Source organism: Myotis daubentonii, chromosome 20 (genome assembly GCF_963259705.1).
Source record: "Myotis daubentonii chromosome 20, mMyoDau2.1, whole genome shotgun sequence".
Classification (NCBI taxonomy): Eukaryota; Metazoa; Chordata; class Mammalia; order Chiroptera; family Vespertilionidae; genus Myotis; species Myotis daubentonii.
In genome coordinates this window covers 3,194,390-3,209,158 of record NC_081859.1, presented here as the reverse complement: position 1 = coordinate 3,209,158, position 14,769 = coordinate 3,194,390, and the positions used below count along the sequence as shown (strand labels likewise).

General features: G+C 40.8%; 1 protein-coding gene across 1 annotated transcript in view; it reads left to right on the top strand.

Annotated features, from left to right (window-relative positions):
* The window catches only part of FMN2 (formin 2), a 126,799-nt gene extending 113,114 nt beyond the window's left edge, over positions 1 to 13,685 (top strand). Inside the window, exons 17-18 of the mRNA XM_059677745.1 lie at positions 8,367 to 8,448; positions 12,185 to 13,685. Coding sequence (XP_059533728.1) covers positions 8,367 to 8,448; positions 12,185 to 12,211 — 109 coding nt within the window. The 3' untranslated portion in view covers positions 12,212 to 13,685. The remainder of the gene's footprint in view (positions 1 to 8,366; positions 8,449 to 12,184) is intronic.
* Positions 13,686 to 14,769: the final 1,084 nt, after the last annotated feature.

The following is a 14,769-nucleotide window of genomic DNA, read 5'->3' as shown; positions in this document are numbered from 1 at the left end:
TAGTCACTCATGCCCATGTAAAGAAGTCCCCGTAAAACCCCAAAAACTGGGATTCAGGGAGCTTCCAGATTGGAGGGCACATGGGGATTCGGGGAGAGTAGTGCACGCAGAGAGCATGGACTCTCCATACCCCTTCCCACCTACCTTGCCCTGTGCATGTCTTCCATCAGGCATTCCTAAGCAATATCCTTTTATAATAAACCAGTGATCTAGGAAGTAAAGTGTTAGAGTTCTGTGAGCCATTCTGGCAAAGCAATCGCACTGAAGGAGGGTGTTATTAGAACCTCTTATTTCTAGCTGGTTGACCAGAAGCACAGGTGGCAACCTGGACTGCACTTGGCATCTGAAGTGGAGGGGGGGGCAGTCTTGGGGGACGGAGTCCTTAACCTGTGGGGTCTGACGCTAGCTCCTGGGGGATGGTGTCAGAGTTGGGTTAATGGCTTGGTGGTGTGGGGAAAAACACACTTGGGAATTGGTGTCAGAATCGAAGACATGCATTTAGAATTTAAAATAGCTAGAAGTAGACGTTTGTATGTGAGAATCTCATCTTTAAAATATTGTACTTATCATCATAAATTTACATAAGCCACATTTTACAAAAAAAAAAAAATAAAGCACATCAGAAATAAAAGCATATTTACAGTAGATCCTAATTTTATGATGGAATTATTTTTAAAAATTAACCTCTTTGGTTCAAATTCCTATGGCCTGGGGGTGAACATTTTTGGAAAGTTTGGTGAAATTCCATTTGGCCGCTTTAAAGTGTTCTAAGGCTGTGGGGGAGGTAAATGAGATGAGAAATGGTTGGAAAAAGTATGCATCAGTTAAGAGAAGTTAAGATGCTCCCAGATAACTCGGAAGCTTTCACTGTAAAAGTCCGTCTAGACGTGGGTGTTAATGTGTGCTGAGAGTCCTGTGTTGTTTTAGAGCTGAAGCACTCTTAATTCTGCAGAGCTTGTACATGGGTTGACTTCCTACAGCCTCTGATTTTTCTAATGTTTTTATGTTATAAAGGCAAAATAAACGAACTAGAGCATAGAGAACAATAGCAAGAACTAGAGGCTAGAGAGTATGGATGACAAGTTAGAGAAAAAGGTGGAAAAGCATTTTTTTAATATCATAGATGGATGGACGGATGGATTGATGATGGGTGAATGGAGAGATATTCCCAATCACATGTAATCGTTCAGGAAAACAGACATATAGAGGTAAGTGCAAGTGATGGGATTATGAAGAAAGCTTATTATTAATAAAGGAAAAGAAAGGGACTCGCAGCCACTTGACCACTGACTGTGATCTATTGCTGTGTCCCAAACACTCGGAAGAGAATCAGGGACCATGCACACCCTCTTAGCTTCTGAGAGGTGAGCACACGACCATCAGAAAGCTGTGGATCAGAGTGAAAAGCGAAAGAAAGTCCTGATTTCCATCAAGTATATGTCTTGCTATTCATGAGCCGTTATTGAAAACAAGTTCCCTAACGATGCTGATCAAAGAAAACCTAACACGTAAGTGTTCACATCCAAATTCCTAATTGTTAGTGGCCACTTCCTACTTTCTACCTGAGGAGTTTCATGAATTCTCTAGCCTGAGAGTTCAGTGGAGCTCGCAAACTTGGGGACAGTTATTACAGTCGATACAGTTTTATTTAGAATTTTATGGTCCAGAGCCATAACCACTTGTCTATAGTTCGGTGGTCCTAAACCCTCTGAAACCAAATGTTTTTCAGAATTTTGTGGCGACCTGCACTCACAGGAGGCCGTCTATAGTCTCTACTGATCCACTTAGTGTAGTGCTCATGTTTCCTACGTAATTAGTAATGTGTTTGATTACTCCACGCTGGGCCACTCCCGTTTGTGGTCTTATATAACCCACAGAATTAGAAAAGTTCTGATTTCTGGAATCCATCTGGCCCAGAAGTTTGGGGTAAAGGCTTATAGAATGAATGGATATCTGGCTGACCGGACCCTATACTCACTGTCCCTAATTCTACTCTCTCTAGAACCACACAAGTAAAACCAATCCTTGTCCATGTCATGGATCTTCAGACACTTCCAGTATCATCAAGGCCATACCCTTCACCTTTCTTGCTCTGGGAGAAATTTTCAAGGCTGGACTGTTTAAAAACCAGTTGTCCCCAATCTATGGTAGATGTTTCTAAGGGATGGATGTGTTGAGACAGATCCTGGGGCACCCGAGGGGAATGGAAAATCAAGAATGCTTTCATGTAACCTTTCCTTTTTATGTACAACCATTCCTTCCCAGGCCCCTTCCACTCTCTTTTAACCCTGAATACCACACCTGCATTTCCCACTGTGAACTTAGGAGTTCTCCATGTGCTTTCCTGAGGTCATTCAACAAGTATTTATTACGCAGCTACTATATAGCAGGCACGGGGATTGTGAACAAAACCAAACCCCTGCCCTCTACAACTTACAGTAGACTATCAATAAATTATCAATTAATCAATAAGTTACCAACAAATATACATGGGGTGCTGATATGGGCAAATAAAGTAGGGCAAAGGGAAGAGAGTTGAAGGGGGTTGAGGGTGTTGTACATAAGGTAGCCAGGCAGCATATCTCTGAGAAGTGGGTACAGCAGGGATTTAAAGGAAGTGAGGGGGTAAACCAATGGGTATCTATCTAATGATGGAATATTCCAGACAAGGAGCAGCAAGTGCAAAGCCGGAGGAAGGAGTGTTTGGGCGGAGGTCAGAGTGGTTGGAACAGAGTGAGCAAGAGGAGAGAGGACGAGAGAGGAGGAGTGTCGAGAGGGGATGTTGGGGCCAGACTGGGTAGCCTGGTGGGCCAGGTGAAGAAAGGGCTGCAGGCAGGAGGGACGAGAGAGAGAACCGATTGAAACGCTGCTCACGCCCCTCTGGGGAAGATGGGGATGAACGTTGACCTTTGCGTTGGGGAACGTGGAGGAATTGGTGACATCCGCAAGAGTCGTCTCTCTCAAGTGGTGAGAGACAAACGCTGGATTGGATTGGATGGGAGTAGAGGATGTGGGGATGGTGATGACAGGCAACTTTTTTCTTTTTAAGTAAAATTTTTATTGATTTCAGAGAGGAAGGGAGAGGGAGAGAGGGATAGAAACATCCATGATGAGAATCATTAATCCACTGCCTCTTGCACGCCCCCTACTGGGGATTAAGCTGGCAGCCCGGGCATGTGCCCTTGACCAGAACTGAACCCGGGACCCTTCCGTCTGCAGGCCGACGCTCCATCCACTGAGCCAAACCAGCCAGGGTTATAGGCAACTTTGTTGAGGAGTTCATACTTAGGACAGGGTCACAGAGAAAAGCTCTGGCCGGAGGGAAAGTGGGTTCCGGAATTTTTTTGATGGTGGGATAAACAGCATGTCTTTGGCCAGTGAGGCATCATCCAGCGGACGAAACATTGTGACCCTTGTTCTCCCTTAATGCCTGTGTTTCCTTGATCCCATTTCTGCCTCGTATCTCCCACATCTCACTCCTTCATTAAGCCGTTCTTCCTCTTGCATAATTCTGCGCCATTATGATACAAGTAGCTTTGTTGTACCCTTTTATGAGTCTTACAAGGAGGAAATGTGATAAACTCTCTCCAAACTAGAATTCCCCACCAAAGAAAGTCTTTTATGAAAACAGGATTTAAGCTACTCGTACATATTGTCCTGGCTGGAGAAGTAGCCAAGCCTACACCACGTGTAAGGACCAGGAAAACTTAATTTGATCTCTCACTGAGTCTAATCAAAAACTCTCTGAGCCATTTGCAAATTAAAAATCACTGAGATGCAGGAAATACCTTAACACAGGGGCCGAGAGTGAAGGTACAGTTTAGGAAAGGTAAATAGAAAAGGATGTCTGCATGAAAAATGTCCGTTGTAGTAACCAACCCCACTTTCTCGTAATAAAAGATGATGTTTGTTGTCAAATGGGATTTGGTCATAGCTTTGGCCATCACGTATGACAGTTTGTGTGACAGGGGAGTGTCATTTCACTGTTTTGTGGAGGAAATCTAAAAATCCTCAGTATATACAGAAAGAACATGGTCATTCTTACAGGACTTGAAAAAAAAGACAATTCAGTTGACCTACTTTTGTGAATTCCATGTAAATCCACATCTAATAGAGAATAAAAATTGTCCCTATGACGTGATCCAGGAGGAAAAAACAAGCCTTTATTTTTTTCTAAATCAGAGATTTCAAATTAGCGATGAAAAATGTGATCAGAAGCTTAAAATTTCTAATATGTGTAGGAACATCTATTCAAATGACTATTAAATGATTATCATCTAAGCCAGCGGTTCTCAACCTGTGGGTCGCGAGCAATGAAAATACATCCTGCAGATCAGATATTTCCATGACGATTCATAACAGTAGCAAAATGACAGTGATGAAGTAGCAACGACAATAATTTTATGGTTGGGGGTCACCACAACATGAGGAACTGTATTAAAGGGTTGCGGCATTAGGAAGGTTGAGAACCAATTTTTTAAGCATTTTAAAAAGTCCTAACTGGAACGTTCTAGATTTGTCCACATTTCCGGATACCATGTTAAGTTCCTGTGGGAGATCATGGACGAAGGCTACTCCTGGTTTGACAGAATATAATTCAGACCCCTTATTTACACAATGGGATGTGAACTCTGCTGTTTACTCATCTGATCCCAGAAGCGAATTGATTTCCCTCCTTCACCAGCACGGAGTTGTTGGTATTCCCAGCACTTGTCTGAGGGGAGCCCCTTGCCCACTGCTGTTCAGTTGAGACCATTGCAATCTATAATAATTAAAGCGTAATATGGTAATTAGACCGGACAGCCGAACGACCTTCCAGACGAAGCCAGGGCTACGAGGGCCAAGTTCCTTGCACGAATTTTGTGCACCGGGCCTCTAGTTTGAGATAATTGAGGAAATATGCTGACTGTCCTAGAGTTTTTAGAAATGTCCTCAGAAATGTCTTCACTAAGTTCAAGTTTAAAAATTAATCTGTTTTTATATGGAGGATTTTTTTTTTTTTCTAGAAGACCACTGGAGAAATTTCTGTCTTCTGGATTGTTAGATTTGTACTAACGGTAGTTCACATTTCTTATTTTGAAAAAGAATTCCTCCTAGAAGTTAGAAGCAAGAGAATGTGGTGGTAGTTGTGTTTTCTCTGGACAGCCTTACGTGCTTTCCTTTTTCAAAGATGAATTCTAAAGCCCATTGTGTTTCCATTACTACTTTTCCTTGAAAAGAGTTCAAAATGTGTCCAGTTATAGTGCTGTTCCCCAGCATTTGATAAATCATGTGGCCAGTTTTCCTAAATAGTTTCTTTTCAAAAATTATTTTAAACTGCCATCATTTATATGTTCAGAGTTTTACAAGATTTAGTCTTAGCCCAGCCAGAGTGGCTCAGTAGTTGAGTGTCAACCTATGAACCAGGAGGTCACGGTTTGATTCCTGGTCGGGGCACATGCCCGGGTTGCAGGCTGGATCCCCTGTAGGGGGCGTGCAGGAGGCAGCCGATCCATGTGTCTCTCTCACATCCATGGTTCTCTCTCTGTGTCTCTCCCCTTCCTTTCCACTCTCTTTAAAAATCAATGGGGAAAAAAATATCTGCGGGTGAAGATTAACAGAAACAAAAAATAATTCAATAGAATTAGAGATATTGGGGCAGATTTTAAAATCATTAAAGAATAACGAATAACAGAATTTGTTGACTATTTGCATATGCATGAGGGGGTGGTGAAGAGGGAGAAGAATTGCTCAGAGCGTGACTGGTTATGTGCTTAGAGGTGAGAGAGAGGAGAATACTGTCAACCAGGATTTGGAGCGTGGGCCTGGGGAGGCCAGAGCTGGAGGTGCGGGTCTGAAGTCTCCAGCGTAGAAAGGGTAGTTGGAATTGTGAAGTGGAGATTTCCGATGAAATCACGGTCAAGATCAGAGTCCAGATTAGAGCCCTGGGAGGAAAAATAACATTAGAGGGGAAGTTTCATAATTAAGAAAAGAGATTAAGAAAGCATCTCCAGGAAGATAGCTGGAAAACTCAGTTCTCTGAAAAGAAAAGAATTAAAAGACTGGTTAGCTCAGCCGGCCTGGCTCCGTGGTTGAGCGTCGACCTATGAACCAGGAGGTCACGGTTCGATTCCCCATCAGGGCACAGGCCCGGGTTGCGGGCTCGATCCCCAGTGGGGGGCGTGCAGGAGGCAGCCGGTCCATGCGCTCCCCTTGCTTACGTGTGTCTCTCTCCTGTTAGACCTTGAGTTTAATTGTCCTTATAAAACCGAGCCCATCCCAGCGCCTGACCTGCAGTTGCTCCTCTATAAATGATTGTCAAATAAATGGATGAGCTCAATGGTCTTGGGAGGGTTCGTTGACGCACATTCTTTGTCGTGAGGCATGGCCGGATTGGTTTTTGTGTAAAATTAAATATGTGCGTATTAGACGCGGCTTCCTGTGATCCTTCCAAAAAATGTGTTTTGAGAACAAGATAAATAAGACAGAGAGAAAATGAAGAGGCTTTGGTGAGCTACATGCTTGTGACGGCCATTTTTAGAAATGCCCCCAACTGCTATAAAGTCCTCCAAGCAAATTTAAGAGGGCATATGCTGGATTTTGGCTACGAAAGAAGTTTCCTTAATTCCCTGTCCAAATACTTCATTTTGAATTTACCGATCGTGGCTTTAGAGGAGGATGGGGATTCTGCAATCCTCGGCTTGTTCTAAAGAACATATTTTTGTCTTCAAATGTTTGGAGAAAGGATTAAAGGCCGTTTATGGCCTGGGTGGAAAGTCCGAAAAGTGTTAACAACGGAGCGTGTCATCATTTTCTGGAATTGCGAACACTATCAACCCCACAGGCATTTTATGTCCTGAAGGAGTTACTTTCATTGGTCACACCTTCAGGTAAAGTCTGGCATCAGCCTGTGACTCCTGTATTGATTTGTTCCATTCAGCTGTATAAGACCAGAGGTTCACCCCGCTCCCTTGGAAATGAATTCTCTCATTAGTCTTCTGCCACAGGACTGGAGAAATATATTTATAATTCATTTCTTTGACAAAATAGCCTTCCAGACGTACACACAGAGTCTTTTATTAAAATGCCATGGCCTTTTTACTTTCTTCAGAAATACTTCGATTTTTTTCATTCCCTCAGTAAACCATAATAACAAAATACCATTAATCTGATAGGTCATTTTCCTTCCTCTGGTACCCCTTTATATTAATAGGATTATATTAATAGGATTCTAGTTTGTAGGTGTCCTACGGTGCCTTTGAAGAAAACCTGCGTAGCTGTTTATAGTATTTTAAGTTTTTAGAAAGAAATTTAAAATAATTTTCTTTTTAATCTTTGCAACAGCTCTGTGTAGTAATAATAGTAATGCTGTGATATATCATTGATCCCTTCTGCTGTTTGAGGGAATACAAGGTCAACGGCATCAGAATATCAAGACATTGCCCAATGTCCCTAGCAAAGCCAGAACTTAATCTCCAAATAACATCCTCTTTTAACTCTACCTCTGGCAAATGCATTACTGTTTTCCTTGGCGTGTGCGTTTAAAAAGACATCCTCGTGGTATGAAAATGTCATTATTGCTCACTCTCCATTTTCTGTTTTCAATTAAATGATCGGTTCCCATGCCTGATGAAATTCCACTTTTTAAAAACCACCCAGGTATTCAGTGCCATGGACTTTCATGCATGTGTCTGAATGTGATGTGGAAAGTGACTCTGAAGTCATTTTAAGGAAGCTTTTGAGTTTTTATGTGATGCTGTTAGTTTAGTTATTGTAGTGCTTCTGGGTTTATGGTATAGTGTCTGTCCTATTCATGTAAGAGAGCCAATCTGAGTATGCTCACCTGAAAAATGAGGACTTTTTCTTTGCTGTCTTGTATATATATCATTTTTATATACTTTCTTGTATAAAAGGCTCTTTTAATAGAGGATGAAATGTGTACATAAAAATATTCATCTTTTTGTATATGATTCCATTCTGCATCCTTATGTTTTTATTTTTAAAATCTTTATTGTTGAAAGTATTACATAGGTCCTCCTCTCCCCTTCCCCCTATAAACCTCTTCCAGCCCGCTCCCATCCTCTCCACCCCCAGGCCCTCACCACCCCATTGTCTGTGTCCATGAGCTATGCATATGTGCAGACAAGTTCATTGGTTGATCTCTTCCCACCCACCCTGCCCTGCCTTCCCTCTGAGGTTCAACAGTCTGTTCATGCCATTCTCCGTTTTTAAATCAAATGTCAGATGACATTTCTGTGTATTTTTTTTCTCCAATAATTCAAATCCTTAATGAGTTGATGCTTGCTCACCAACTGTAAGGTGAATTGCTGTGATCTGTGTAGGTCTTTGTTCCAATTCACAAATTCCCGTGTCTTCTCCCCACCCAGAGTAAAAGAAGCTGAAGAGGTGTGTAGGCAGAAAAAGGGAAAATCACTTTATAAGATAAAGCCAAGACACGACTCCGGGATTGTAAGTACCTCACTTTTCTATTCTTTAACCTGTGATTTTTTCTTTGGCGTTTAAACACCGTGTTGACAATATATACAAACATGGAGTATTTTAATGATTTTCCTCTCAAGTTTGAATAAATAATGAGCTTCTAATTTAAAGAACTCCCTTTTCCTGAGGCTTTGATTAGGCCCAAGATGCTAAGAAGCATCTCAGGGTTCAGCATCCAAGCTTAGGAAGTAAGATAAATCTACTGAGTGCCTCTATGTGGATATGGGTGTATACAGCGGGAATGGCAGGGGAGGGGGGGGGGGTTGGGTTGATCTTTCACTCTCTTCATTACACATGACCACAGCCCAGGGCTGCATTTGAACCCAGAGTGGCTGTTGGAATTGCATTAGTGCCATTGGGATCTGAAACATAACGGGGAAAGCCAAGTGCGGAGCGGTTCTTTGCTAAGACCAGAGGGCTCGCACCTGGTTTGTCCCCATAAATGTCTCTACACGGTTGGCTGCTTCGCAGCTGTCGGTCAGGAAACCGAGTTGAACAAGCTGTTCTAAGTTTCCTCTTTGCCCGCTTCTTTCTTCAAAATGAGATGCCAAGTTTTGCATCCTGGGAGGGGAGGGCTTAGTGCAGATGATGAGTTTTCCCTCGTGACCTCGTGGCCACGGTCAATGTTTTGCCGAATGTTGCAAGGGATTAGCACTTGGTGCCACAGACTAAGTAAATGATGCTCTTTTAGATGAAAAGTCGGGTTAGGTTTTAAAATGGGAAGATGTTCAACTGGATTGGTCTAACATAGTCTAAATGGAAAAGATATTAAAACAACCCAAGTTTTTATAGGACTCAATAGCCCTCTTTAGAAAAAGTTACGAGTTGTGACTTCAGTGCCAGGCTGTTTTCCCTTCACAAGTCCTGGACCAGATGGCTTCACAGGTGAATTTTCAGAGAAGAATTAACACCTATCCTTCTCAAACTCTTCCAAAAAAATTCAAGCGAAGGAACGGCTTCCAAGCTCATTTTACAAGGCCAGCGTTATCCTAATTCCAAGCCCAGATGCAGACACTGCAATGAAAGAATTATAGGCCAATATATCCCTGATGAACACAGATGCAAAAATCTTCAACAATATGCTAGCAAATACACTCAAAAGATCATACACCATGATCGAGTGGGCTTTATCTCTGGGATGAAAGGTTGGTAAAATAGGTACAAATCAATTAATGTGATATACCACGTAAACAACAAGAAGGGGGGAAATCATATCAAAAGATGCAGAAAAAGCATTTGACAAAATCCAGCATCCATTTATGATAAAAGCTCTCTGTAAAGTGGGAACGTACCTCGACATAATAAAGGCCATATATGACAAACCCACAGTTAACATACTCAATGGGGAAAAGCTAAAGATGTTTTTCTTAAGATCAAGAACAAGACAGGGTTGTCCACTTTCACAGCTTTTATTCACTATAGTATTGGCAGTCCTAGCCACAGCAATCAGAGAAGAAAAAGAAATAAAAGGCACCCAATTTGGAAAGAAGTAAAATTGTCACTATTTGCAGATGACCTGATACTACATATAAATAGTCCTAAAGATTCCACCAAAAACTTACTAGAATGAAAAATGAATTCAGTAATGTAGCAGGATATAATATTAATAAGTCAGTTGCATTTTTATACATCAATCATGAATGATCAGAAAGGGAAATTAAGAAAGCAGTCCCATTTTCAATTGCATCAAAAAGAAAAATGCCTAGGAATAAATTTAACCGAGGAGACAAAAGACCAATACTCAGAAAATTATAAATCATCGAAGAAATTGAAAAACATACATATAAATGGAAACATATACAAGAATACACTAAAAATGGATTAAATACTTAAATGTAAGACTTGAAACCCTAAAAACTCTAGAAAAAAATAGATAGGCAATAAAATATCTGATGTTTCTCGTAGCAATATATATATTTTTTTATATATCTCCTTGGAGAAGGGAAACAAAAGAAAAAATAAACAAATGGGACTACATCAAGCTACGAAGTTTTTGCACAGCAAAGAAACCATCAACAAAATGAAAAGGCAACCTACTGAATGGAAGAGAATATTCACCATTGATACATCTGACAAGGGGTTAATATACAAAATTTATAAAGAACTCATACAACTCAACACCAACAAAACAAACAATCCAATTTAAAAAATGGGCAGAGGACCTGAATAAACATTATTCCAAAAAGGACATACAGATGGCCAACAGACATATGGAAAGATGCTCAGTATCAAGAATCATCAGAGTAATGCAAATCAAAACCACAATGAGGTACCACCTTACACCTGTCAGGATGGCTATCATCAACAAATCATTAAACACAAAGGACTGGAGAAAAGGCAACCCTCTGGCATTGTTGACGGGGATTACAAATTGGTGCAGCCATGTTGGAAAACAGTATGGAGATTCCTCAAAAATTAAAAATAGAACTGCCTCAAGACTCAGCAATTCCAGTTCTGCGTATCTAGCCAACGAAATCCCAAACACTAAAAGAGATATACACCCCTAAGTGCATTACAGCATTACTTACAGTAGCCAAGATATAGAAACAACCCAATTTCACACCAATAGATGAGTGAATTAAAAAAAAAAAATCTGTGGTACACATATACAATGGACTATTACTTGACCATAGAAAAGAATGAAATCTTACTATTTGTGACAACATGGATGGGCCTAGAGGATATTGTGCTAAGTGAAATAAGTCAGACAGAGATAGACAAATACCATATGATTTCACTTCTATGTAGAATCTAAAGAACAAAATAAATGAATAAACAAAACAGGAACAGACTCATAGTTACAGAGAACAAATTGAAGGCTGCCAGATGGGAGGAGGTGTGTGTGTGGGGGGGGGGGGGTCGGAGCAGGATGAAAAGGGGGAAGGGATTAAGAATTACAAATTGTTAGATACAAAATTTTCCCAGGGTGTAAAGTACAGAATAGGGAATGTAGTCAATAATACTTAATAAGTATGTATGGTACTCGAAATATCAGGGGTATCCCTTTGTAAATTATATGATTGTCTGAACACTGCTGTGTGCCCACAACTAATATAAAATAATACTGAATGCCAACTATCATTGAAAAATAAATGTAAAAATGACAGGACAGCAAGACAATGAGTCTTGAACGATTAGCTAAGCACAATCATTAATTAGCTAGCTACCTAAATAAATAAATAAGCAAATGCAAAAAATTAGAAAAATAAAAGCTATTTTCCATTCAGTTTCTCTGTATCAGAATCATTTTTCACTAGTGACAGGTAGTATATGATAGTTTACTTTCTTTTCTGTCATTTTGATTAAAGTCCAAATTTACAGTGCATTGGATGAGAAGGAATAATTATTTAGTAGTTAACCCCAACATGCTGTGATATAGCCAGTTTAATTTTCCTAATTAGTGTATGTGTGCATAAAACCGAGAATGAGAAAGTTGGGTTGGCGCTCTTTCCCATCAATTAGAAACTAAACTTTAAAATCTTGGTTTCCACTCAAAATTATTGAGTGGTCTGTCTTGGTGAAAATTCTAAAAGATGAAACATATTCTAGTTATATATTTTTTTCCCTGTATGGGCTGGTTGACCTTTAACCTTTCCCAGGGAATTTGGTCCAAACGAAAAGGTCTTGTTTGGGCTCCTCTAAACTCCATACATTTGTAAACTTCTTGTTTCTAACGATCACTCTTACCTGGTGCGTTTCTTTTCAGAAAGCAAAGATCAGCATGAAAACCTGAACAAAGGAAAACAGGATGGTCACCCTCTAGCCACTTACACAACATTCCACCGACCCGAAGGCCGGAAGGGAACGGCGTCATTCCGATCATTTTCTTCTTGACCCCTTGCCTCGTCTCCGTGTTCTCTAGACAGCTGACTGATGGTTGAGTTTCACTGTACGTTCCTTTGAACATGCAAAAGCAGCAGACCCGTGGAGAATGGGACACCTTCCCTTTTTGTAAAAGCTTATGGTGTTACACGGATAGACCGAGACAGCATGTTAGAGGAGGCAGTATCTGCATTAATTCTGAACATGCTACACATTAACCTAAAATTTGCTTTTCTGAGGATATTCCTTCTACAATAAGACTCCTTTCTACGGACAACCAGTGCTCCACATGACCGCGTGCGGGTGTATGGTTGAAATGTCATTTCTGGTGAGTTGTATCAGTTCACATCCACGTCTGTATTTTCTATCCTAAGAGTTAAGGACCGTTGATCGATCAATCATGAAGGCTTTCCCAACTCCTTGAGTTGCTCTCCATAAATATATATTTGTGAAAGAAGATGATCATATTTTTGCTGGTAAGAAAATGAAAAAAAAAATAGAGCAGAAGGAAACCCCTTTCTTATAAATCATTTCATTTAGTCAGAAATCAGTGTTTTGTCTATCGAGGGCTTTTATCAGACCGTCTTTGGAAACCCTACGTAAAGCGAATCTGTAGCAGAAAGAAAGAAAATGAAAGGTGTGCCTCTCTATCACTTTGCCATGGCCTTTCACAAAGAAAATAGGACGCCATATTTTGGAGGAATTTAAATAAGTGATGCTCATAAAAGTATCAGACGCGACTAATTGTTGGATTGGCATCTGCCTAGAACTTGCTAATTCAACACACCTGTTGGAGTATTTTAACATCGCTGGGACCATCTGTGTATGTTATGGCAGGTGATTCAAAGCTGAAAAATGAGTATGCAATTATTCATCATTTGAAGGAGCCCAGGAAAGAATTTTACTTTATGTTGGAGGGAAAAGAATAAATCTATGACTCTTCTGAGAGTGCTTCGAGTCAGCTTATGATGCGTTGTGATGGTTTTGTCTGACATGAGTAGGTGTGGCTTGTAAAATATTATTTCAATGATATTTGTTGGGGGTTATGGCTGTAGATAAAGAGGAGAATTTATGGCTATTGCAAACCCACTGTGGAAAGCAACTTAAAAAGAGAGCGTTCTGACTCGCAACTAAGTTTGTATTTATGTAAAGTATGGTCTCCCACCTTAGTTTGTCGTTTGAGTGCAGAGAAACCGTAGTGGGGTTTTTTGGTTGTAGTTTTGCAGTCTTCCTGTCTCCTTCCCTCCTTCCAATGTGTATATTAATACTCTTCAATGAAAATATAGGGCATTTAACAAAGATCGCTATGTGCAATACTGTATTTAGTGTTTCTATTTCAATTTTTTAGGATGTTAATTTATATGAAAATAAAATGAGTAATCAAAGGTTCGGTGTCCATTGTGTGCATGTTGCCCAAGGATATTGCAAAAGAAAGCCATCGCAAATAAAACTGGGAGGGAAAGAGGTTAGACTATCTCTGAGGGAAGATTCCTAAACGTTCTTATTTACAACGGTTAATAGTTAAGTATTTGATGAATGCTTCTTTTCCAAGATAAAATAATTGTTGTGCTACATCAAAACATATTTTGAAAAAGGTTGAAGTTTTCCTAATGTAATTGGAAGAAAAAAGTATTTTCCACTTATGAACAACAACATATTAATGTTTGAGAAATCTTTTAGAAGTCAGACGCAGGAATTTATTGGGTACAGAAGAAGTGGTGAAGGGCTGTCTATATAATATAAAAGGCTAATATGCAAAGTGTCCCTTGGGAGTTCGACTGGGAGACCTGGAGTTCAGTCACTCGCTATGACAGGTGCTGACCACCAGGGGCAGCGTGAAACGAAGGAAGGCCCCAGCCGGCAGCCGGAAGGCCCCCATTGGACCTGATTGCTGGCCATGCCTAGGGACCCTACCTGGGCACTTGACCAGAATCAAACCTGGGACCCTTCGGTCCCCAGGCCCACGCTCTACCCATTGAGCCACACCAGCTAGGGCAGCAAAGAGGGAATTTGAACAAAAATTCAACGAAAGGCCAGACAAGTCAGGGAAAACAAAACAAAACAAAGTCTCATAAAAATGAAGTTACTGTGGATGGGAGGCAGGAGGACTTTAGGAGGAGGAGGAGTTGTTGCTAACAAGCTCTGGGAAGCCGGTGCGACCATTCTTTGTATGACACCAGCTTGTCATTAACATTTCCACTTCCCAGCCCATTAGTGAGCTCGGGCTTTCGAAGGCTGTACTTTGGGGTTTGTTTCCCATGGAATACATCTCCAATTATATAATCAGCAGCAAGAGGAAGAGGTTTCGTGTTCTAAAACGGTGTGATAAAAGGAGCGCGTAGCCCGTCTCCTCTCTGAAACCATCCCAAAGCCACGGAGAATCGAAATGCAAACGCCAGCGCTGATTAAAATGAGCGGCGTCAACCGCTCCAGCCACACAGTGTGAGAGGTCCTCCCCGTGTGTGGGTC